At 37.2% G+C, this 26,760-nt stretch overlaps 3 protein-coding genes across 3 annotated transcripts in view; 2 read left to right on the top strand and 1 right to left on the bottom strand.

Annotated features, from left to right (window-relative positions):
- Positions 1–1,592: 1,592 nt before the first annotated feature.
- On the top strand, positions 1,593–23,590 carry LOC125680077 (uncharacterized). The gene is made up of 13 exons (XM_056153489.1): positions 1,593–1,644; positions 1,720–1,908; positions 2,333–2,464; positions 2,560–2,683; positions 2,786–2,836; positions 2,926–2,984; positions 6,293–6,481; positions 7,511–7,642; positions 17,814–17,840; positions 18,258–18,449; positions 20,466–20,597; positions 20,708–20,831; positions 23,536–23,590. The coding sequence occupies exons 1-13, from the start codon at positions 1,629–1,631 to the stop codon at positions 23,588–23,590; spliced, it is 1,422 nt and encodes a 473-aa protein (XP_056009464.1). The 5' UTR covers positions 1,593–1,628.
- Positions 6,072–10,176, top strand: LOC125680621 (hemagglutinin/amebocyte aggregation factor-like). Its single transcript, XM_048920306.2, has 6 exons — positions 6,072–6,172; positions 6,293–6,481; positions 7,511–7,642; positions 7,726–7,849; positions 8,688–8,738; positions 10,087–10,176. Exons 1-6 carry the CDS (start codon positions 6,157–6,159, stop codon positions 10,148–10,150), a joined length of 576 nt encoding a protein of 191 aa, XP_048776263.2. The 5' UTR covers positions 6,072–6,156; the 3' UTR covers positions 10,151–10,176.
- Positions 23,591–24,989: 1,399 nt separating the features above from the next.
- LOC125678628 (uncharacterized) overlaps positions 24,990–26,760 on the bottom strand; it is a 103,442-nt gene continuing 101,671 nt past the window's right edge. The window contains exon 136 of the mRNA XM_048917220.2: positions 24,990–26,575. Within this exon, the coding sequence (XP_048773177.2) occupies positions 26,378–26,575 (198 nt within the window). The 3' untranslated portion in view covers positions 24,990–26,377. The remainder of the gene's footprint in view (positions 26,576–26,760) is intronic.

A 26,760-nucleotide genomic window follows, 5' to 3' on the forward strand; every position in this document is an offset into this window, starting at 1 on the left:
TACGATAAAATTACGGTTACATTTTTACCATTTTGAATTTATTGGTTAATTTTGTTTAGTTTTATAACGGCCTTTTTCATTGCATACGGAATGTATTATTGTTGTTTATAATTGTTTGCTTTGAAAAAGGTTGAGGCTAAATGTGACGTCACAATACACAGTTTACGTCGCCTTGCGTTTTATTTCCCGCGTTCAATGAATAGGCGGATCCTGTAAAACTGTTGTCCCCATATATATGAGATGTTACTGGGTTTTTAGCGCAAGGAAAATTTCATTAAAAATATATATTTTTAAATGAATCATTACCTACCATATACTTAACGGAATTATGATTACCACTTGGGACACTCCAATGACCATTACATGCTTCGCTCGGTCCAACGGTCACACCGTATACATATTAAATGATAGGATAAATTATGTGATGAAAATTTGTCACGCTATTCTGTTGATAAACGGTCTAGATAAGCTTCAGTACTAATTTGAAAACGTTAACAATTGAAAATCCCGCCATCTATAGAGGCTGCCATGACGTGGAACTCTTTTGCATTCACGACCACAAAAATCAATAATTTTGACGTCACACCGTCTGTTCCGGTTTTGGTGAGATTCTAAGATTATCAAAGATGTGCATGTGGTAGATTTTACGAATAAATATGTTGATTACTTCCTGTCAAGCAGTTAATTACACTAATGCGAAAGGGAGATGTGGAAAAAAAGGTTTGTGGGTGGGTTGTTTTTCCTCTCGAAATTCCTGACCCAACCAAGTCATCTGAAAAGAAAAGACTATGTAAACTGTGGATCCATCATTTGCGTAATTTATGACAAATTGAGGTTCAAAACATTTGTATGAAGAAACGTGTACCGTCTGCCTGGTCTGCGACTAAAGTGAACGTCTTCTCTGTTCGTGACTTATCATGTTTACAGTGCTGCTGATTAAATAAACCGGAACCGACAGTGTGACGTCATAAATTAAACTTCAATGGCCGCTCTCTTGGCGGCGGGTAATTTAAAATATATGATAGATTAATATTGATTTAATCGTTAAGCAAGGACTTTTGTTGTTAAAGACTGTCAATTACGATATCAGTAAGTAATACTTTATTCATAAAAGCAACAACGTGGCTAGGGTTGCCTTTCCCTTTAACGTCTTATGTTTGACACGGCAATGGCATAGGGGGCTCAAACTTCCGACTTCCCAGTTACAAAGTGAACACTCTACCACTCACCTACCACGACCGGTGTGTGTACACGTCATCTCTCTGTCAACATTCTAGTAAGACATTGATATCATAAACATTCATATTACTTTATGAATTGAACGCAAGTTCGACCAACGATAACGCTCTTGTGTGACTGTAAAACATATACGTAATTACTAATCATTGGAAGGGGTACGGGAGTTGCAACCCTGTTTGCTGAAAAAAATGAGAGAGGAGAATAGAGAGAGAGACGCTAGTTGAATAACTAGATACCCCCAAATGAATTTAGTGGAAATCGCTAAATAATTCAAGTGGCGACTGCCAGTTAAATTGACAGTAATTTTCTTCCTTGACACATATTGGCTTCCGTAAAATAATGATTCTTATCTTATCAATTCTCTTAGAAAGCACAACCAATCTGAAAATATGCGACAATTAGCAGGTAATCCAAGTTTTGTTGTTACATGTCCAATTTAAACATATCAAGATAGACTGAAATATTATTTCTTTTTTGCAGTTCTTTTGAATTTATTGGCGCTTGTGTATTCATGGGTTAACGAATACGACCGGCCTTTCACTTTCACGTGTCCTCAACACCAATCCGTTCATCGAGTAGTTAGTCATCATGACAATGGAAAAGAGGATAGGGTGTTCGATTTTCAGTGTTCCAGTTCCACGACCGACTCAGAGAGTTGCTTTTGGACAGGTGATTTTTTAAAAATAGTGTCAAATATTTCACTTTATCATGAAAGAATACCCTTCCCCCAAATACAGTATATTATTTTTGTTCCGGGTACTCTTTTGAACACAAATCCCGTGTGGATGTGGTTTGGAATAGATCCTCAGTACCCCCTTGCTTGTCTTAAGAGGCGACTAAATGGAGCGGTCCTTTGGATGAGACAGCAAAAACCGAGGTCCCGTGTCACAGTAGGTGTGGCACGATAAAGATCCCTCCCTGCTCAATGGCCATAAGCGCCGAGCATAGGCCTAAATTTTGCAGCCCTTCACCGGCAGTGGTGACGTCTCCATATTAGTGAAATATTATCGGGAGGGACGTTAAACCATAATCAATCAATCAATCTTTGAACACAATTTTGGTTGTTACTGAACGTTAATTTTGCGTTTTCCAGATTACGTCAATGACTTCGATCACCCTGTAGTATTCCAGTGCCCACATGGGGGCGTGCTTGACGGCGTCAGTAGTTACCATAGCAATCATAACGAGGACAGGCGCTTTCGGTTCTACTGTTGTGAAAAACCTGGTGCGTCAATAAGCGTCCGTAGGATAAAGACCGCTTCGGGTTTTACTGTTGTATATAGGTATGTAGTTATAATCACTGACATTACATTTTTCCAGGAATGTGCCTCTACAACTGTTTCTACAGCGGCTGGGCCAATAGTTATGATGGGGACTTGGATTACACGGTACCAGCAGGTCACGTGATGAGAGGATGGACAAGTATCCATGACAACGGTCACGAGTATGTATATGTAGCCTATTCTGTGGATTTGGTGTTTTTTAAGAATTATCCCTGTAGGGAAATACTGGTCGATGCATAAATGTTCTTATTATTATCCTTTAGGGACAGGGTTTTCGATTTTGATGTGTGTCTGATGCAACAGTGTGTGGATATGTAAGTTAATTTGTGCATGTAATTCAAATACATGTGTATATTCCAATATTTACGGATTATATGGATCTCACTGGCATTAATTTTTGTAGAGGAAATCCCGGCGAATCGGTCATTGGAAGGAGACAATTGAATAACACCACAACTCCATGATATGAATTTCTGGTGCATGAATAAAATATCTTAACTCTTTTCTTTCTTTTTCTCTCTCTCTTTCTTCACTGAGTGATGTGTAGCAACTGCCTTCTTGGAGCCCTATGGATGATATAAACACCTGAACTCGGAAAAGTGATTGATTGATTGATTGAATAGAGTTTAAAGTCCCGCTCGAGATTTTTTCACTTATATGGAGAAGTCAACATTGCCAGTGAAGGGCTGCAAAATTTCGGCCTGTGCTCGGCGCTTACGGTCTTTGGACAGGGAGGGATCTTTAATCGTGCCACATCTGCTGTGACAGGGGGCCTCAATTTTTGCGGTCTCATTCGAAGGACAGCCTTTTTATTCGCCTCTTACGACAAGCAAGGGGTACTGAGGACCTATTGTAATCTGAATCCCCATGTACGGGCAAAGAAAACGTGAAAATAATCAACAAATCCCAAGCTATACAGAGTGACTAGTCATTCGTTAGTTTTAATAATGGCAAATTCACACGGTGGTATATACTTACCAAGCTGCGAATTACAATAAAAGCTTGTTATCTCGAAGTCGATGGTGGATAGAAAAAACTGCAAGATATCCAAATATTTAATATATTGAGGTTAGAATACATAAAGAAAAATGTAATTTGGATTTCCAACTCACGTATTTATGGAATCCGAGATGTCGATGTTCGAAATATAGAAGTTCAAGTGTACCAGAATTCCTTTTTTTACACTCTTTAAGCAAAATATAGATTTATACCTACCGTAAAGAATATGAAATCGAGAGTTAGATAAATACGAACTTAATTTAATTATTCTCGCGCAGAATACGGTATTTACTGGCATGGTCAACTACAATCACTCTTGTGCCACACATCCACCTACCCTTCCACACACACACACGTATGCACCCCCGGTTGTCTAGTGCATGCACGAATATAAAAAATTTGCATTCAACACATGTATTTTAAAATGAATATATTTCAGTATCAAAGTATACTGTAACAATGTGAGCTAATCAAAATATTTTACGGTCAGATACAGATGTGAGCATACGAGACATGATTATCATTGCTGTTGTTTATCTCTTCATGGTAGACACTACTGTTAAACCATCTCCATATCTCTGTGAGAATTTCTAACATTTTGTACACGTCCCCATGCATAGGCATAGCGTAAAAGAGACTTCTTGACTGTGGCCTTGTTAGAGTCTGTAATCAAACATCTGCGCACAAACGCAAAATACCCCAAGGAAACCATTCTGTTCACTTGAGATCGAACGTCCGAATCTGATAAAAGATGGGATCCCCGACATCTTGTTTTGGTAAATCCCGACGACATTTTACAGTACGCTACAAAACGTTTGGAATCACCAGTTTTCCTCACCGAGAACTCGTACATGTACACAGCTGCGGGGAATGTCTTTCCTCCACAGATGGTAGATTTTCGGAAACCTTTTCTTCCTCTGTATCTTTCAACCCATTCGCCGTCATCCACCGGTTTACTGGGAGCAATCGCTAGTTCCCATGGTGACCATTGCATCCTGTTCATGGAGAAATTCGTCTCTGGGACGATTTCTCTCTTCAATTTTCGCAGAGTATCAATTTGCAAACGAATTATTCCATTGATATGCAATTGCTACATTTTGATATTTGGAATCTAAATTACAGTGTCGTGAAATATGAACATCATTAACTGAAAAATATTGATATTAAAACTTAATACATGTAATAATGACCGTTCTTGATATATGGAAAACAGTATTTAGACTTCGATACATTTTGACATGAAATGGTCATAGATCTCGCATTCTTCCTATCCACAGCAGATGGAGAAGGTCTTTTGGCGATTGTTTTCTTTACCCCGTGAATACATGAAGGTTTTTTTTCCATCAGATTTACAAGGGAAGGAACTGTTGTCAGTGCTGACACTTTTTTCAGGGTCGGCTTGACGGGATTTGGCGAATCTGATGAAGACGTAGAAGGTTGTCCGTCTTTGAGTGCGCCGAACATCACATTCAGATCTTTATGAACACCCATTCTAGCGTCTCTCTGCCGTACTTCCTTTTCATAGATGTCCAGAAATTATGCTCCTTGTTCTCTGTAACAGACGGCCATTATGAAGTCAAACAGATTGGAGAACTGGTCTAGTTCTACTCGTCTGCCTGCTGTCTTGTCGGCTAGTGTTTGGTAGAAGTCGTGGGTCCTTTTGTCACCCGAAGCTCGAACTACATTGCACTCCATACACTCGGGCACCCTAAAAGTTTGCAATTTATATAGTCTGTATTATCTTCAACGAGATAAAGTATATATCAATTTCGTTGCAGACTTTTACAGTCAAAATTTAAAAGTGGAGAGAAAGTTAAGCTTTATATTACATGTAGTTACTCACCATCACTGCTAATTCTTCTACTTCCTGCTTCCGGTCCAGCTTCAATTCATTGTCTGGGTAATTCACATCATGTGGGTGAGCATCACCTATCATCACAAGTGCCCTTTGGGTGCCGGGCGTCCAAGTCAGACTTTGAATCTCGTGGAAAACCAATTCATAGCACTCATCCGAGTCACCACCCCCAGTGGACCCCACGTTTTTGACCCACTGCCACAGTTCCTTTAAGTCCGTGGAAAAGTCTATGTACTTGGTGACGAAAGAAGAATGTCTATCACAGTAGTCTCCGTGATATATGGAATATGGAAGTTTTAGGTGCATCATTAAAAACATGAAATTTACAAAAAAGTTTAAAATGACACTTATACATGTATATGCAGATTTTAGAATTTCAAATGCGATTAATATATCTGCCATTGAAAGAAGGCGAAAGAAAATGTTTTATTAAAAATCTTTTCATATGATTTTAATAAAGTTTCAGAAGCTGAATTGATTTATAAAAAGTGGTATGATTATGATTGCCGCCGTACTGATATGAGGTAATATAAGAACTGTACAAAGCTTTCAAACAGTATTGGACGGTTTAAGGGTGTGCAAAGGGGAATACTTTTTTCTACAATAGACATGCAATACAACATTTCAATACAGGCTGGGTCCGAGACTAGCAACAGTTACCACCCTTATCTTGGAAGTAGATAATATCGAATATGATTAGAATAGATTTTACGTCATGTTAAAGCAAGACACGCGGCTGCAATATCCTTATCTTTACTGCGTGTCGTTCGGAAGCGCAGAATGTGGACAGCCGTAGGTAATTTCACAGTTACGTAAAGTACATGGATACATTTTTGTTGCATAGTTTACTATTTGAAGACGGTTTTAAAGTTCTAAAATATTTTTCTTCTGACAAATGGGTTTTCTACCTCCACAGTTTTCATCCACCTGTTCCTGGGAGTGGACTCCTGGGTCAATGACTACGACAAACCTTTCACCTTTACCTGTCCCCAGCATCAGTCCATCCACAGGGTCGTCAGTCACCATGAAAACAGGCCTGAGGATCGAGTGTTTGACTTCCAATGCAGTCCATATGCTGCGAACTCTGAGAGCTGTTTCTGGTCAGGTAATGTGATCATTTAGAGAGCTGATCTGGTTATGTGGTCAGTCTGATAATGAGGCCATTTAGAGGTTGTTCTGGTCAGATAATATGGTCATGTTGGAAGCTACTTCTGTTCAGGTGATGTGGTCATTTAGAGACTATTTTGAGGGCAGGTTATTGTGGTCATTTAGGAGAATTATTTCTGGCCAAATAATCAATTATCAAAATTGTTGTGGTCAGGTGATTTGATCATTTAGAGGGTTGTTCTGGTCATCTAGTGTGGTCATTTTGATAATTGTTTGTGGTCTGGAGATGAGAGGGTGAGAGTTGTGTGAGGTCATTGTGAGAATTATGTGTGGTTTGGTGATGACATCATTGTGAGAGTTATTTGTGATTTGGTGATGACATCATTGTTAGAATTGTGTGTGGTTTGGTGATGACGTCATTGTGAGAGTTCTGCGTGATCACGTTATGAGTTCAATCGTAACTACTCGGCTATTTCCGTAACCGCAAATGAACCTCGTATGTGGATCAACGCCATCAGAGTTGGTTGCTACGTTTACTTAAACGTAACTATGACGTCACAGTCGTACGTTACACTATGAAACGTGAACTTTCAAATGCATCCAAGATACACATCTAAGGTATTGTACCACTATCAATTTCCACTTACATGTTTATGTATTAGAGTGAATAAGACGTTAATGATACCAAAACTGAATTTGTGTTGAAAATATAAATAACACATTATTCAGGGATTAGGTTCTAGCCTTTTAACCTCACCTCATCCACGGGCGCGCTTCCAGCGAATAAATGCATCGATTTGATGCAAGTCTTGCGCTGATCCATGTCCGAGTCATCTTACCGGTTACGGAAAAGGACGAGCGAGTGATCCCATTGGTTATGAGTTGTGACTGCAGTAAATAGACTTATCAGAAGTAGTTCTATGCAATATAAGTTATTTCATTCTTCACTTATTGAGTTAAGTTTAATCGTACTTTCGGAAGATATATGTACTAGACAGACGTCTGATTTAATCTTTTTTTTCTGTAGGGTATGTAAACAATTTTGATAAACCAGTAGCCTTCCAATGCCCTAATGGTGGTATTCTAGATGGTGTTAGTAGTTTCCATGACAACGGCGCTGAGGACAGACGTTTTCGTTTCTACTGTTGCGAAAAACCAGGTTCTTATAGGAATGCTTTACTCACTAATACTAATCAGAAACACCCAAACTGTTGTATATTGTAAATCTTACATTTACTGTAGGAATGTGCCTCTACAACTGTTTCTACAGCGGCTGGGTCAATAGTTATGATGGGGACTTGGATTACACAGTACCGGCTAACCATGTAATGCGGGGATGGGTTAGCGTCCATGACAACGGTCCAGAGTACGTAGCTTTGTGTACTTCATGAGATTTAGAGACCTCATTTTCAGCTAACTTCCGTAAAATCTACCTGACCAGTGATATCAGACTCAAGTCTCTTGTCAGTCAAGCAAGAATTGAACGTCTGGTCTGAATGGCGTGATTCATCCATTGCTGCGATACAGAATGTTTTTTAAGGTAGTACTCTACATCGTCATAATGGCTGACTTCCTTTAAAAACATGGATGACAAAATCGATATCAGCAATATTTGACTTTTCCTTTTCCATTTAAATACCTAGCCGAGTAGCTCAGTAGGTTAGAATACCGACTGCTGAACTGTAGGTCGCAGGTTCGAGTCCAGCAGGGGTTTTAAATTTTTTTCAGATTACCTTCTACTAAAACTGTATTTTTTGACAAAATAAAGTAAATTTGAAAATTTGAAAATTCAAAATATTTTTGTACATATCCTACACTTTTCATCTACATCAAATTTCTCTGGTGTAGCATACCTCCTTAAAACAGCATATATATCCCAAGTCCACACACACAGTCCTTTTTTGATCAACGATTGGTTTTGTAACTGGAAATGAAAATGCGAATGATATGACACAAATTCTGTCCAACTTGTAAATGATTCGATTTTGAGTTGGGTTTTTTATTTCCTCAAAACAATATACCCGGTAGTTTGTGTAGAATTGAAATGTATTAGTGATAGCAATAAGAGATATTGTTGTTCTAAATTCATATTTTCAGTTTGTTTATCCCTTCATTTTGTGCCATTGATTATTACGCTAAGTTAAATTGATACCCATATATGCGTTATCGACGAGAGGGTTTAATGCTAAAATATTTATTTTTAGAGACAGAATATTTGATTTTGAAGTCTGTTTAATGCAGAGCTGCACAGATGCGTGAGTATAATTTGCCACTACTGTAAACCAACTTTTATTCGCGTGCAATAATTTTAGAGAAGTTCGCGAGAACATCATCGTCGCGAATATTTCTTGCCATGAAACAGTCCTTTTGCGTATCTCGTATTTTTTAAAGATTATCTCGGTCGAGAATTTTAGTTGCTGAGAACCAGTTAGTCTCGTGCAACCAGACGCTCCAAACTCCCCGTCGAGGCCTCATTACGTCACCTACGAATAGACCTCTCCTCTCAATCGTAACTACTCGGCTATTTCCGTAACCGGTTACGGAAAAGGACGAGCGCGTGATCCGATTGCTCTCCTATCAATCGTAACTACTCGGCTATTTCCGTAACCGCAAATGAACCTCGTATGTGGATCGACGCCATCAGAGTTGGTTGCTACATATACATAAACGTAACTTTGACATCACAGTCGTACGTTACACTATGAAACGTGAACTTTCAAATGCATCTAAGATATTAAAATACACATCTAAGGTATTGTACCACTATTAATTTCCACTTACATGTTATGTATTAGAGTGAATGATACCAAAACTGAATCTGTGGTGAAAATATAAATAACATATTATTCAGGGATTCGGTTCTGGCCTTTTCAACACTCATCCACGGGCACGCTTCTGGCGAAGAAATGCATCGATTTGATGCAATTCTTGCGCCGATCCACGTCCGAGTCTTCTTACCGGTTACGGAAAAGGACGAGCTCGTGATCCGATTGCTCTCCTATGTGACGCAACACAATATACAGATTTGTATATTGTGAGTCCGCGATTATCACGCAGGCAAATAACACTAAAGAAGTAGTTCGCAGTTAGAAATTTGAAGATATTGGTATTAAGAGCATTAATATAAAAGTATGGATTTTATTTTAAACATAAAATGATCAAAAGATCATTCAAAAGTAGGGAGACTCTGTTCAAATTATTGTGTAAAGTAATGAACTTGATGTTTACGTTCTTCTTTTGAAAGTTGTTTACGTTTGACGTTATGTTTTTTCGTCATTCTACAGTGACGTCACAGTATATGCGGCCTAAGAAAGCGCTATCCCATAATGCCTAAGTGGAAGAGTTTGGTTTGTGAGCAAACGAACTCTGGTGGAAGTTTGCCAGACGCTCTGCTTTTTCCGTGAATATCCGAAGAGCAAAGTCGGAGATTTACGGAGATAGCCGAGCGTCTGGTTGAACGAGACTAAGAACCAGTTCATCACTGGTAAATCGCAAAAAAAAAAGTCGTTGCGAATTAAAGTTTGTTTACAGTATTTGAATCAAAATTCATGACTTCCTGAAGGAATATGAAATCCTCAAAAAATGAAATATTTTTCTTTGTAGCGGGCCGGGCGGAGATCTTATTGGAAAACGATTTGTGAATAATACCAGTGATTCCAAACATTGACGTAATAAATAAATTTAGAAACATTACACGTTTTATTCTTTTGATAGAACCAATCATTATTATATATCGCTCAAATGACATATCTGTAAATGAAGACTAGTTAAGAGTGGCAGTAACAACTACTGTCAGCTTTCAAGATTAGTAACTAACGATAATTCCCAATGATAGAATATAGGTAACAATGATAGAGTATAGGTAACAATGATAGAATATAGTTAACAATGATAGAATATAGGTAACAATGATAGAATATAGGTAACTATGATAGAGTATAGGTAACAATGATAGAATATAGTTAACAATGATAGAATATAGGTAACAATGATAGACTATAGTTAACAATGATAGAATATAGGTAACAATGATAGAATATAGGTAACAATGATAGACTATAGGTAACAATGATAGAATAACAATGATAGAATATAGGTACAGTAACAATGATAAGTTGACAAATTATTAGTTGCCATTTAAACAACAAACTCACCCCTTCTAAAAGCCTTCGATTTACAACTTAAGCTTTTTCTCTGCATGATTCGGGTTACGTTTTATGTCTCTGCAATTTTTAATATCCGATCGCATCTGGATTTTCTCATCGGTGATCCGAGAATGGGTTTCAGGGGCCTTTGTTCATTCATAGCAGGTCTTCCACAAAGACTGAAGGACATAGTAGTTTTTCAGAACACTATTTAAACTGGCAGCTCTAACACTCTATCGGGTGGGACATAGCACACGAAATCGGGTGGGACGTAATCTGGTGTGTCGGGTGGAACATAGCACACGAAATCTGGTGTATCGGGTGGGACATAGCACACGAAATCGGGTGGGACGTAATCTGGTGTGTCGGGTGGAACATAGCACACGAAATCTGGTGGGACGGAATCTGGTGTATCGGGTGGGACGGAATCTGGTGTATCGGGTGCTACGGAATCTGGTGTATCGAGTGGGACGGAATCTGGTGTATCGGGTGGGACGGAATCTGGTGTATCGGGTGGGACGGAATCTGGTGTATCGGATGCTATCTCACGCTTGAATTGTTCAGTGATGGTGTCCCTCCCAGGCGAATAATTCACGAGTTTTGACATTTCTAACACAGTTTCCAAGGACTCAAGTGAAAGGTGAAGATAACGAACACTGATCAATCTCAGAAATCCCATAAACAATACAAAATAGATAGTTGGGCAAACATGGACCCATGGACACACCAGATGGGGGATCAGGTGCCTAGGAGGAGTAGGCACCTCCTGTCGACCGGTCACATCCGCCGTGAGCCCTATATCTTGATCAGGTAAACGGAGTTATCCGTAGTCAAAATCAGTGTGCCACAAACGGCCTAACAATCGGTATGAAACACATCAGACAGCATTTGACCCAATGATAGGTTGTATTGGCAAACTAGATCGTTATAACGACCATAGAATTTGCGAAATGCTGATTTTAAATGAGACTGTTGAAACCCCTGTACTGTCAACTTGTTTGTCAGTAGCTTGCCTCGATTTAAAAACTGACCATACGCAGAACAAGCTCTTGTGTATCGAATCAGTTGAGAGATATAAACACCATATGCAGGTGACAACTTGTTTTCAAACATTTAGCAGTAATGCACAAAACCATCACAAGGAAATCAACACTTACTTGCTTTTAATCCATTTTCAACATGTCCCCTGTCCCGGGTTTAAATCACAACTCTGTTTACTTTCTCTTAACTGGTCCCCTATTTTGACAACTCCCAAGACCAGTTAACGTAAACCCGGGACAGGGGACATGTTGAAAATGGATTAAAAGCAAGTAAGTGTTGATTTCCTTGTGACGGTTTCGTGCATTACTGCTAAATGTTTGAAAACAAGTTGTCTATTGCCTAAATCCAGGCACATCTGAGTCGAAACGTCGGTCGAAGCATAAACCGTCACCGACTCCGGCATTTACACGTTTTCCAGAATCAAAATATGAATGCTTGCGAAGAGAAGTCGATGAAGGCTATGCCTCTCGACTTCTCTAAAGAGAATACCAGCATGGCTGCAAGAACAAGTGAACTTTATTGATGTTGTAAGTTTTCTGTTCGAATGAGTATTTAACAAGACCTGAATCGTGCGCAGAAAATGATGCGCTGTCAATCGAATGTTTTTGTAAGGGTGGATCTGTAGCTCTCCTGTGTATATAATTTTATCTAGAGATCTACAGTTCAGCTGTTAGTTATCAGTTTACCAACTGAAAGGTCCGTGTTTGTAGGTAGAGGTGTTTTTTTACGAGTAATGTAAGTACAGCTCATTTTAATGAGCATCTTGTTTGTGAAAATTTAGGAGTTTTAGGCGGACTTTGTTGCAAACATTACTAGTTTTCAAATCAGTTCTAAAAATAACTATAGTTTACTGTTACAGCGTGTACTATAAATAGAATTTAAATATTCAAATTTAGGCCTCATGAGGCATGGCGTAAATCGCTTGTGCTTGCACAAACATAGTATGACAACGGACATAATAAACTCTTATTCAGATTGTATAACATATGGCATAATGACTAGTTTCCTTAATTAACATAAATTATCGTATGCATTCTTGTTGGTTAAACTTGTTATGAATTCTATAAGTTTATATCATTCTTTAAGTAATATTTACATTTGCCAACGCACTTCCTTATATGACAGTACTAATGAAATCGACGTTCAATTTCGTATGACATGAATTTAGTCACGTGATCAGTTTGTTCTTGTGTATGAATACAATCACCTCTTCAAAAGTCAGTTCCTGTATTTTCACCTGGCCTCTTTAGATTTAGACCCCCCCCCCTCACAAATTTAAATAATAGAAATAGTGCGAGTAAAATTCCTGATTGGCACCCAAAACGGCTGAGTATTTTGGCTAATACTTGACTTTCACCCACCCACCCACCCCCCTTCGTAAAACCTGGATCCGCTACTGCAATGATATCATAACAGAAACAAACGCAGCAGGATATTTATACAGATTTTGTTTTGTAAACAAACAAGAATTTCATCAATTTATAAAAGAGAAACATTAAACATATCATTCTGTTGTTTCATTTTATTCAGTTTTAAATACCGTCTTCAACTTCTGCATGGCGATTTTGTAAAGTTCTATGATATTGGAAGCGAAGACATGTAGACAGAGTTATAAGCCTATTTACTTTATGATGATAAGTTAACCTGTTGTTTCCTGGCAACTTCCATCACGGCTATGACTCGGCATGATCATAAGCGAGGCTGGTTTCGAGGCTCGAAAAATTTCGATGGTTTCGAGCGTGTTTGATTACAACAAAACTGGATTCGGTTTTTGAATCTGGTTTCGTAAACCAACTGCTTGTAATCAAACGCTCAAACCGAAACTGGATTTTAGCAAGATGGCTGTCAGTAATGTAGAATGCTATCCATGGCTTGAGTTTTTGTTTGAGGATGAAGGAATTGACCTTTATACGTATTATTCCCAACCTGTTGTAAATTTCTTTCGATAGCCGGACTGATTTGGGTACGGAACGACCTGTGATTTATTTCTTCTTTTTATTGAATGTTAACCCTAGCTAACGTGTAAATGCGTTTCCATAACCAGTACACATGTATTTACAGGGAACGTCTAGGCCATGTGCGTCTTGCTTTGGTTTTCCGTCTGTTTGGTAATTATATAGGTAAAACTGTCCCAAAATAGCATTCTGTTGTTGACATTTGCACGTACGCAAACTATCTAACAATCTATAAGGATTAACAAATAACAAAACTTCAATAATGAAATGACAAAACTTATCGGCCGCCATCTTGAAACCATAAAATCCAGCCTCAGAGCAGGATTCGCGGTTTCTCGAATCTGGTTCCGGTTTTGCAGAAACAAACGACACGGTTTACGAATCCGGTTTCGGTTTGCTTGTAATCAAACGCGCTCAGGGTACCGGTGCGAGTATTCATTAAAATCCTACAACAGAAATTTCTCAAGTGAACAAAAACTCCGTCAGTTCGTTTTTGTTTTCTTTTACACACACTGAAGGTAAATGCACTTTGTCTAAATCTGTCCTACTGCCTTGAATCGTCTCCTGCATGTCTACGTTTACCGCGAGTCCTAACGATGAACATACCGTTGTTTCTTTCCAAAAACCTGACTAAGAGCTTAACGTTAACTTGACCCATCATATCCACCATCAATTCTCTCAGATCCTCTGAATTTCTGTCGAAATCTGTGATCAACAAGCGTTTCCAACTTAGTAAGCTAGACCGACACCAGTTTCTTCATCGCTGATCGCGACCAAATCACATCACGGATGTAGTTTACTCCGCTCTTCTTGTCGTCATTTCAGTTAACTTTACGCTCTAAATTACCTTTATTTTACACATGTTTCGTCTTTTTTTTAACATTTTCAATTAAATATCTCTATCTTATATTCTCTTTTATATTGTTCCTAATTTTTTATTCGATAAAACTCTAACGAACTATATTTTGTGTTCTACGATCGTTATTTTGGTCATCTGCTACATAATCATGGAAGCTCGGTAAGAACACAAATCAAAATAGAAAATATAAATATAAGAAATAAAATATCATTTTTGAATGTTATTGGTATATGATATGAAGTTGGTACGTGATCAAATCTACTATAACGCCCTTCGGGCGTTATAGGATTTGATCACGTGACCAAATTCATGTCATATCCCAACAACATTCAAAAATGATATCTTATTTCTTAAATGAATATGACTTAAGTTTAATATGTTGTGATGGACAAAGCTGCAAGGAATTTGATAAGGTACATACTATGTATAGAGGTACTGACAAAGATATCATATATGTCTGAAGTAACTAAATTTATGTACGTACCTGTGTACAGAGAAATACAACAAGAAGCAGCAAGATCGGTGCTAGATCGGTGCTAGAGGTCATTAATGTGTCCACCCTTAGTTAAAGCAATATTCCATCGCTACATATGTGTTGGAAAAGTAGCTAGAGTAACGCAATAAGTAGAATATGAGTTTACAGCATGAACATGTGCACGGACCAACAGCAGAAAGCAGCAGGAAACGGTGCTGTAGGACATATAACTCACCCTTGCTTAGTGCAGTTTATACATAGACATGTATATATATATATATATATATATATATATATATATATATATATATATATATATATAATACAGCATGTACATGTATCAACAACAAAAAGCATCGAGATACGGTGCTCACAGGCACTTGTTTCTGTAAATAACTTACGACCTCTGTATAATGATAATAACATGTTATTATTAGTATACAGATGTCGTAAGTTATTTACAGAAACAAGTGCCTGTGACGGTGCTGTAGGACATACAGGATCCATAGTCCATATATGTCTCTGTAATGATGTGTGTTCCAATGACGAAAGTGAACAATAGCAACAATTTTGTTTCATGATTAAGTCTTTTACTAATTAACAATGTTTTTAATTGTCAGTACATAGCTATTTGTGAATGGTGAAATAGTGATGTTCACTTCAATTGCCTTCGCTTCTAACCAGATGATTTCGTTTGTAGATGCAAGGTGAAGATAACGAACAGTGATCAATCTCATAACTCCTACAAGCAATACGAAATAGATAGTTGGGCAAACACGGACCCCTATCTAGTAGCACTAATCTATAGTCGTTTGATTGCTGTTTTTGAGTAGCGAGCTATTTAAGGATTTCTTTCGTATCTAAATATATTGTCAACATATCTTTGAGGGAAAACATCACAATCATTAAATCAGACTGCTCTGGGAGTGTTATTGAAAAATGTCGGGGGTCCAATATCCAAGTCCTTGTATTTGTTGCCGGTTTATGAGTCTCTTTTATGCTGTGTGAAACCTTGAGGAGATATTTCTTTGCTGGACGGATGAGTGTGTCAAGTGAGTGATATTCTGTATTCCGTATAGTTAAAAAGTGAAAATATATGACGATGTCATAGTGTATTAGGTTCATGTCTTCCAAACGCAGAAGTGATTTATCATAGACTACTCCAAGGACCTGATGAGAACAGCTCCAGAAGCGAGTAGAGAAGAAGGAATAGGTAGGCCGAAAATAGAAATAAGAAATAGGCTAGGGTGATAAAGAATAAGCATTGGTGGAAAGAGCTTAAGGAATTACAATGGGGTACTGGGTGCAATTATCTTGAATAAGGGTGAGGTACCCTGTACTTTCGCTAAGCAATAGGAACTTGGCTCAGGAACACGGTAAAGGTAGCCCAGCCAGCGAACTACCCGCTGTATATAATTAGAAACCCGAGATAAGTAACTCGGTACCAATCAACGCTCGGACAGAGAAATAGAAAAATTTATGTTAATGATCAATCAATAGCTCAAGTAGAGTAAGAGGAAAATAATAAATATATAACCCCATCTCTTGTAAAGAACCCAGTAACACGTTACAATGACCTACCTCGAACCACCTCACACCGGCATATTAAATGGAGCACCTTGACCAGTTTGGCGCTCCATGAAATATATGCTGATGTGAAGAGAGGCTCAAGGTATGTCATCTCATATGATGACAAAGAATGGAGAGAAAGGGATAAGATGGAAAATTTTCACAAAATTGGATGACTTAGATTTTGCGGATGATGTTGCTTTATTATCGTCGACAAAACAACATGTACAAAGAAATGATTGTATGTATCTTGTTTAACGTCTCTCGAGAATTTTTCACTCATATGGAGACGTCACCAAGACCGGTGAAGGGCTTCAAATTTAGGCCTTTGCTCGGTGCTTCCGGCCATTGAGCAATGAGGGTTCTCTAGCGTGCCACACCTACTGTGACATGGGACATCTGTCTTTAAGGTCGTCTCCTAGGACACGTGACATTCACACCTGATGCCGAGCGTTTGACATAGTATAGTTATGATAGAAGAAGCAGAGAGAATGGGGCTCAAAATTGATATCGAGAAAACGAAAGTGATGAGAATAAATGGTAAAATCAAGGAGAAAATATGCATTAAAGGAGAAGAAATAGAAGTCGACTCATTACATACTTAGGAGCTACAGTAAGTTACTAACACCAGGAGGAGGGGAATGGGAGATATTAAAAACAGACTTTCTTAACAAGGATTGCCTTTCCCAGGCTAAAGAAAATTAGGACCAGCAATAACATTAAAAGGAAAACCAAATTCAAATTACACAAAACACTTGTACTTCCAGTATTTTTACACGAATGAGAAACATGAAAAATGAACAAGGGAGACAACAAGATGATAGACACATTAAAAAACAAAACAAATGCATAGTGATAAACCTGTTTTGTACTTTTTAGTGTATTCATACGCAGTGATTAGCCTATTTCAATAGAGTCCAATGATATATAACAGGAGTGGAAGAGGTGACATCTTTAGTCCAATCATCAAATTATTTGTGAATTGTTGAAAACTCTAATGAGCATCGTGGTTTGAAAGTTTATGAGATATTGCCCTTCGGTTTCAGTTAGTAAGCATGTTTAAGGGGGAAACGGAGTGAAATTTAATTATCTATTTGACCCACACTGGTTACAGCATATTTAATTCATTCACAAATTCATATAAACAAAATGTATAACAGTGGCGTCTAGAATATCCAGTACCTGTCCTGGTTTATAACTTTACTGGTGACCCGATTAACCATTGAATGAATAGTCAGAGAAGGCCATGCTGGTTTATCTCTATGAAGTCAGATAATCGTTCATTTCGACAGGTAACATGCATCTAGTCACAGGTAAATTAGACTAAAAAGTTTTCAACAATTACCACCGTTTGCTCAGAGCTAAGGAAGAGAAGTAATGCATGGCTTTTTTATTTTCTTGGAAGAGACAATTGTAGATCGGCTGTGCTAAGAGTGGCCTGTGTTCAGGGTTGTAGCAACGACTGAAATAGATAGTTACGACGCTGAAGAGAGAAAACAAACAGAATATTCTTAATGTTACGTAGCGTGGACCCAATTACACGAAGGTTAGTTAAATTTAACTGACAATTAACTTGTCATTAAGTCTTGCATGTATATAGTGTTAACTAGATGTTAACTGTCAGTTAAACTTAATTAAATTTTGTGCAACTGGGTCCAGAATAGGGGGCAAAAGAACATTGAGACTCTTGTCTGCGAGACAGTACATGTACCTCTTTTTCACACACACAGTATTCTTCCTGTTGAGGATTCTGGGAGTGTATACATGGGTCAATGAATACGATCAACCCTTCACATTCACGTGTCCTCAACACCAATCCATCAGCAGGGTAGTCAGTCACCATGACAACAGACGGGAGGATCGAGTGTTCGATTTACAGTGTACTACGTATACAGAGAAAACGGAGAATTGTTCCTGGACAGGTATACACATGAATCAAAGTACTGAAAGTACTGAAAAGTATTGTTCCTGGACAGGTATACACATGAGAAAAAAGTATTGCAACACTAAAGTTACTCTTTTACAAAACTTTTGAATCAACAATAGTTTTCAATTCAGTAGTTTAACGTAATCTAGTCCGCACCTTTGTTTACAATATACTTATATTTAACTGTCTATTGTCCACTCTGTGCGCCGAGAATCGCCCGCGCGACTGTTGTACTCACTTCCAACTGAATTGCGAGTTTTGAACACAGTGCTTTAGCTCTTTATTTAATTAACCTGTACAGTTTGGCATATTAAGTTTACCTTTATTGCACATCGAAATTGTGGGTCCTCCGCATGTCAAAATGCAATCCTATGACAGATTATTGAATGGGGGACAGGTATGTCATAAAAGCAAATTGGTCATCAAGTGGAGGATCATCATTCAACTTCATGTAGAACCAGTTAACAATAACGTCAAAGAACCAGTTAACAATAACGTCAAAGAACCAGTTAACAATAACGTCAAAGAACCAGTTAAAAATAACGTCAAAGAACCAGTTAACAATAACGTCAAAGATCGTGCAAGATTTGTATTCTGGAGGACACTGCACTCAAAAGGATGCTCAGACGAAACTTTTTTAACAGTAGCTCAGTTTTAAAAAGAATGGTTGCCATATCGTTTGCTTTCAACGACAACAGCGTGTCATCGATTTAAGTCATAATTATGGCTATCGTGCAAGAAGACCCATAAAGAGACCTTTGCTTACACTCGACCACAAAACAGCAAATATGTGTATGCTGGTGTCAAGCTCCCCATCGTTGGAAACTAGCATCTTGGAGGAAAGCCATGGTCGGACGAGAGCCGCAGTTTGCAACATATCACAGATGGACGAGTGCATGTATGACGGCAACCTAGAACTGCATATGCTGAACGAAATATTGTAGAGACGATTTCGTTTGGTGGTGAATCAGTTATGGTATGAGTCTTTGTTTCCTACAATTGTAACCTGAATCTTATCATAGTTAGGGCAACCCAAATGCACATAATAACCAAAGGGACATTTCCGCTGCCAGTGTTATGCCTCAATTTTACAATCACGCTCTTTGACAAAGGCCAGTATCATTGATGACACTACCAGACCATTGGATGAACTGACACAGTTACCACAGCATTAACGTTTGATCATAGGCTTAAGATCGCACCTAGGGTATCTCATTCGTATGAACGGAAATCACACTAGATACTGGAAAAATCTATGTAGTTTGAAGATTACAACATGTTCACATTATTTAAGTTTATTTCATTCACAGTAAACATTTGAATCAATAGATACTAAAGGTATAGTTATTTATTGTATATTTTCCTCAAACTGTTCCTAAAAATTAATCTTTGAAAAGAATGATAATACACATTTACTTATGGTGTTTTTAAAGTTTTAGAGATCAGGTGTTGCTACATGCATATGATCAGTTTTTAAATATTGGCCATTATCATATCGCATCAATACTTAAATTTAAAAGACGTATTCCCATACTGTATTTGAATTTCGCTGGATCCAGAGGCACGTTTCGAAACTTTTTCACAACACTTTTTATGTTTTCTTTATTAGCATATCCCAATTCTGAATTATTATTTTCGCTATTATGAATAATTTCATTTCATATAAGCATCCTTATATTACGAAAATTAAAGTTTGTTCTCGTAGGTTATCAGGTCGGGGCAATAATTTGAGTTTATATTGGAATATGTACATAGGTTTTACTAGAACCAGAAGGGTACGGTGTTCCAAGCATCCTCATGTAGTGTAGATTCAAAGTGATCAAGGACAATGGCCAGTTCATAGTGCCAGAATGTGATTACACCACGATCCCAAGGACAATGGCCAGTTCATAATGCCAGAATGAGAGTCTTTATTTTAAAAGAATTACACGAGAAAAATTCACTTGCGCAGATGAGCAATCATGTGACCCATGGACCTTTTCTTTGGAAGTTTTTGGGGTTCTTTTTTCAGATTTCGTGAACAATTTTGACCAACCTCTAGCTTTCCAGTGTCCAAACGGCGCTGTACTGGACGGCATAGGTAGTTACCATGACAACCATCAAGAGGACAGGCGCTTCAAGTTTTACTGTTGTGAAAAACCAGGTGCTTCATTTTTTTCACTGGATTATTTCAAACAAAAATATCATCACACTAAATTGGAAACACAGAAATCTTTATTAATGAAGGTTATATTTTAAAGTATCGTTTTCCAGGAATGTGCCTCTACAACTGTTTCTACAGCGGCTGGGCCAATAAGTACGACGGGGACTTGGATTACACGGTACCAGCTGGTCACGTGATGAGAGGGATGGTCAGTGTTCATGATAACGGTCCGGAGTAAGTAACTTAGATGTTTCATGTACGAAAACTAATCAAAACCGCGATGAAGATTTCAATACGAGAGGCATGTTATAATATCTGTTTGCTATAGTTAAGATATAACTTGTATAGCTCCGCTTTGTCTTTGATTGGATGTACATGTATGTAAGGGATACACGACATGGGTGGTCTATGAGCAGCGAGTGACCAATCTGTTATCTAACACGATAGACCATCTGAGTTTTGTATCTTGCTTAAACATTTAAAAAAACAAAACAATGAATGTCTATCATCATAAGACGGCATTGGTCAAGGCAGCTAAACTGGCAAATCCTGGTTAGATGGGTGCTTTAGGAGAAAACATTGTTCAGAGTTTTTAGCTCACCTGAGCTTTTCTGATCACCCATCGTCCGTCTGTCTGTCCATCTGTCTGTAAACTTTTCACATTTTCGACTTCTCCAGAACCACTGGGCCAATTTCAACCAAACTTGGCAAAAAACACCCTTGAATTTGTTCAAATGAAGGGTCATGTCCCCTCCAAAGGGGAGATGATCACAAAAATACAAAAATAAGGTGGGGTCATTTAAAAAGCTTCTTCTCAAGAACCACTGGGCCAGAAAAGCTGAAATTTACATGAAAGCTTCCTGACATATTGCAAATTCAAGTTTTTAAAACCATGACCCTCGGAGGTTGATTGGGGCTACAATAAGGGGTCAAAGTTTTACATAAAAAAATAAAGGGAAAATCTTTCAAGATCTTCTTCTCCATAACCACTGGGCCAGAAAAGTTTACATTTACATGAAAGCTTCTGGGTATAGTGCAGATTTTAAGTTTGTGAAAATCATGGCCCCAGGGGGTAGGTTGGGTTCACAATAGGGATCAAAGTTTTACATGCGAATACAGGTGTATATAGTGAAAATCTTTAAATAGACCAAGGTGGCTCAGTAGAGCGATGTTGCCCATGGGCCTATTGTTTGATAGTGTACTTATATATCGTTTCAATATCTATACGCATGCGCGTTAGAAAAATTTGATTCGTGTGTGCATTTAAATCGAATCGTAGAGGAGGCTGGATTCATAAGTGACTGTTAGAAAAATTTTAACAAAAAAAACACCGTATCTCAGTCCTCCGGATTCGGGAAATGCAACGTCTTTACGTGGAGTAATTCGGATAAACTGATATTCAGTGAAAAATATCGCGGGAATGTGAACCTGTCCCTCCACCGGATTCTATGGCGTGTAAAACGCTGTAATATTATACAAATCTTGATTTATATGCGAAAATATTTACGTTCGATAACTTATTTATATTCGATAATCTTGTTGTTTACATTCGATAGATTCTGATTTATATTCGATAATCTTAAAAAAAAAATATCGATATTTATGTTCGATAAAAGGTGAAGATAACGAACAGTGATCAATCTCATAACTTCTATAAGCAATACAAAATAGAGTTGGACAAACACGGGCCCCTGGGTATACCAGAGGTGGTATCAGGTTTCTAGGAGGAGTAAGCATCCCCTGTCGACCGGTCACACCCGCCGTGAGCCCTATATCTTGATCAGGTAAACGGAGTTATCCGTAGTCAAAATCAGTGTGCCAAGAACGGCCTAACAATCGGTATGAAACGCGTCCGACAGCATTCGGCCTAATGATAGGTTGTATTGACGAACTAGATTCTTATAACGACCATAGACTTTGCGAAATGCTGACTTTAAACGAGACTGTTGAAACCCTGCACCATCAACTTGTTTGTCAGTTGCCTGTCTCGTTTTAAAAACTGATCATATGCAGAAGAAGCTCTTGTGTATCGAATGAAACGTCGTCGATATATCTAAATGTCGCTTTGAAGGCCACAGCAAGATATTTTTTCTTCTCACTTAGAAGTTTTTGAATAAATTCTGCTTCATAACAATATAAAAACAGGTCAAGTGATTTGATATATCTTGATTTATATTAGATAATCTTGTTATTTATGTGTGAAAAGTTTGATTTATGTGATAAATCTTGATTTTATTGTACCCCCACGGGCCTCGATCAGTTCTTTCTCTCACAAAATGGACAATTTTTGGCTTATATCCTTTACGTTATGCAATATACATGTATATTGAGAATTCAATGTTAAACCAAGTTCTCCAAATTATATTAAGTTCTGTTTGAATCTTTCAATTTGTCAACAAGATACACAATGACTGGCTAGGACACTGAAGGTTGGTCATCAGATGACGATGATGCGAAATACGGACGTAATACTGGATGGTGCATCATTCTTTATAGTCATGTCATCGAATCACCGCACCATTGCTTCATGGTCATCAGTTTATTGTCATCACACCAACGACTTTCAACACAATTTATTATAATGACTTCTATTTAATGCTTAGAAATTAATACGAAAACCTTCTTTTTGCAAATCCAAACAAAAATTATCTGGAGAAACTTTACAATTGTGTATGTCGAGCTGAAGGCCACCAATATTTTTTTCTTTTGCTAAAGAAGTTATTTTTTCATTTTGCCTTTCCCTATGAATGCAGGTATATGTTTTGTTTCACTATGTAGACAGTGGAGTTTCGAAGCACAAAAAATGTGTCACTGACATTCATTCGTCCTTAATTTGTTTTTTATCTGCGAAGTGAAAATTTCATCATGTGAATGCCCGACTTGGGAAGTTTTTAAAATGATTATTTATATCGTAAGTATACATATATTCTGATTTCAGGGACCGAATTTTTGATTTTGATGTTTGCCTGATGCAGGAATGCATTGACGTGTGAGTTTTAACAAGTTTGTCATTCATAAGTTGTAAATTTCTATTATTTGTAATTCATAAGTTGTAGATTTCAATGAATAGTTTGTAATTCATTTCAATTATTTGTAATTCATAAATTTCAATAACTTTTTAATTAATAAGTTGTAAATTTCAATTATTTGTAATTAATAAGTTGTAAATTTCAATTATTTGTGATTCATAAGTTGTCAATTTCAATTATATGTAATTCATAAGTTGTAATTTTCGAAATCAGAATGGTTTTTCTCTAGTTAAAGTCGACACCTTATTTTGTAGAGGTTCGGGAGAGACAGTAATCGGATGAAGAAATCTTTTGAAATAACACTTCTGGAAATCACATATCATGAATAAATTCTACTTCTTAGTGTTAGTAAGTGTTCCAAGTGACTAGAAGACCTAGGGGAGAAACTGATCAACTCGACATAAGACTTTTTATTCTGCAACACAAGTCGTGATAGACTCGGGCACTGGCATCTTCAATACAAATACCACACAGCATTACAAACTGATAATCTTATTCCATCTTTGTACGTCCGTTTCCCTCTCAGAACCACTGGTCAGATTGCCTAATCAGTGTGGAAATGTCCGTTTCTTACTTAGTACTGGTCAGGTTCTCAGAATCACAGGTCCGAATGTTCCATCAGTATATTAATCAATATATTAATATATGTATGTTAAATGTCTTGTGTCATATTCAGAACCGCTGGTGGGATTTAAAAAGCACGAGGGCTTTCTATTTAAATGTATGACGACGGCTTTCTTTTTAACTGTATGACGACATCGTGACTGGCTACAATTCCTTACAGATGCTGATTTCCTGAATACTTGGTAATACCAATTCCAGATTTGCTAATCTCGAAACACAAGTTTACCAAATCTCTCCTGCAAAACTTGGCATACTGTAGCTGAAATCCATCTGTTGCATTTTCAGCTTATTATCAATGAACAAGGATTTAGAAATACTCTGCAAATCGATTCCCGCCCACAAACAGAGGTGAATACAGAATACCCCTTCACATTAGCTCTACGCCAATGGAGAAACCTGTATATAACAATACATGTACATCCAATTATGAAATGAGTTTAAGGTGATTCATCCCAAACATCTGAACACCAATTATCCAGACTAATGGGAGTGCAGTCACAACACTCTCTACCTCCTTACTTTCTGCTGAGGTACCCCTAAATATAAGCACAGTACAGTCTGAAGAATATATACACAATACGGAGGACATTTCAGCTGACAAGACATGTGCTCTCATTTATATACACAATATGGAGGACATTTCAGCTGACAAGACATGTGCTCTCATTCTGGCAGAATTGTGAAGCAGAATCGTCTTGAACTTTTTTCACTTTCGGTGACATTATTCCAAAATAACCCATTTTATTAATATACATTTTAATCAGATTTCATCACAAAATCAATTTTACAATATTGCATGCTGCAAAAAATTTTCATTGAAAAGGCATATTTTCCAGTAATAATATTTTACAATTTTTCTTATTCAAAATTCACTCGTCTGAACAACAATAAAAATAAGTATATACCAAGTTTTAAATAGGCTAGGAAAAATTTCTTTGATTTTCAGGCACTGACATTTAATTGTAAAATAACTATTGCAATGAGAGAAAACTCAATATATTTTAAAAAGATCATCTAAAAAAGATAACATTATAAATATTTAAAGTTTTTATTGTAAGAAATAAAATAACCACACATAAATAAGTATACACTTACCAAAATATGTTTCTCGTACATGAAAAAAATTAGTTACATCATAGATACAGATCTTTCGATGCTAAATACACAACTCTTATAATAAATAGCTGACGTTAGGCTTTAACTTTTTATATCCTTATTTTTTGTTAAAATACTTGATTTTCTGAATTTCTAAATTCTATAAAGAGAGATATTATGCAAACCTTAACTTGAAACCATTTCAAATTAATTACTAATACATATTTTGGTGTATTTGATGTGTTCTTTTATAAGATCCTTTGATTTTTCCCCTTAAATAAATCAATATCACAATTTAACAGACTATGCCGAAAATATTGAAAGTTCATGTTAACTGATTATTTTACTGTTATAAATTGAAAGTTATACACAATGAATTCAGCTCTTATGCATTATGTTGAATATATTTCATGCCAAATTGTGTAAAAACTTTTTGTGTATACTTATTTTATGGTGGGTAGTGTATATTTCTAATGGAATACTCAATTGTAGAACCGAATTAAATATTAAAATTTTGGCCTGAGAATCTTTATTATTATAATCTTTTCCTAGAAATATATGCAATAAATTTCACTTACAACCCTACTTGCTAACTTGTAAACTTTTTGAAACTCTTTCAGTTATAAATGGACGGTTTTTCAAGAATGTATAACCACATGTAATGCTTTCTATAGTAATTAACAGTATTTCTTTGGACGGATTTACATCACTAGATAAAGAAATAACAGTGTATAGGATAATAACAATTGTATACATCATAATAAGTAAATAAAGAAATTGCACAAAACATATCAAAATAGCAATCAATAGAAATATACATGCACTAAGTATGCTTATAAAATTATCACAAAAAAAAATCTAATTAACAAAAAAACCTTATTATCAAAGGTATATCACTGTGAATAGCTATTTTTGTAAAAGTTCATTTCAATTAGTCAAAAATTATGAAACCCTTAAATTAGGATTCTTCATTCACAAACAAAAAATGTCAAAATCTTTAAATGTTTGCCAGGTCTTTGATGTTCATGGAAGTTATCTTTTCTTTGTCTTGAGTTCTTTCTCCTTTTTTGTGATCTCGGCCTCCGTTGTCGAGATCCTCCTGAGTAGATCGTTTTTGCGAGCGAGCACAGTTTCGAGTTGTTCCCTGGCTGATGTCAGTCTTTGATCACTAGGTGAGCTCTGTTCGATGTTTCTTATTCCCTCCTCAAGTTCTGACACAGCCTTAAGAGTCTGAAAGCAAAGTATAACACATTCAGTGTACCGTGCAGAACGGCTCTCATTAAACACAGACAGGTATACATTCAGTGTACCGTGTAGAACGGCTCTCATTAAACACAGACAGGTATACATTCAGTGTACCGTGCAGAACGGCTCTCATTAAACACAGACAGGTATACATTCAGTGTACCGTGCAG

This window comes from Ostrea edulis, chromosome 2, assembly GCF_947568905.1.
Source record: "Ostrea edulis chromosome 2, xbOstEdul1.1, whole genome shotgun sequence".
Classification (NCBI taxonomy): domain Eukaryota; kingdom Metazoa; phylum Mollusca; class Bivalvia; order Ostreida; family Ostreidae; genus Ostrea; species Ostrea edulis.

Excerpts from the sequence above, each read along its gene's own strand:
- LOC125680077 (XM_056153489.1), top strand. Across the intron at positions 2,985-6,292 it reads GAATAACACCACAACTCCAT|TTTTCATCCACCTGTTCCTG; the intron begins GATATGAATTTC and ends CTACCTCCACAG. Across the intron at positions 17,841-18,257 it reads TAACATGCATCTAGTCACAG|TATTCTTCCTGTTGAGGATT; the intron begins GTAAATTAGACT and ends TCACACACACAG.
- LOC125680621 (XM_048920306.2), top strand. Across the intron at positions 7,850-8,687 it reads GTCCATGACAACGGTCCAGA|AGACAGAATATTTGATTTTG; the intron begins GTACGTAGCTTT and ends ATTTATTTTTAG. Across the intron at positions 8,739-10,086 it reads ATGCAGAGCTGCACAGATGC|CGGGCCGGGCGGAGATCTTA; the intron begins GTGAGTATAATT and ends TTTTCTTTGTAG.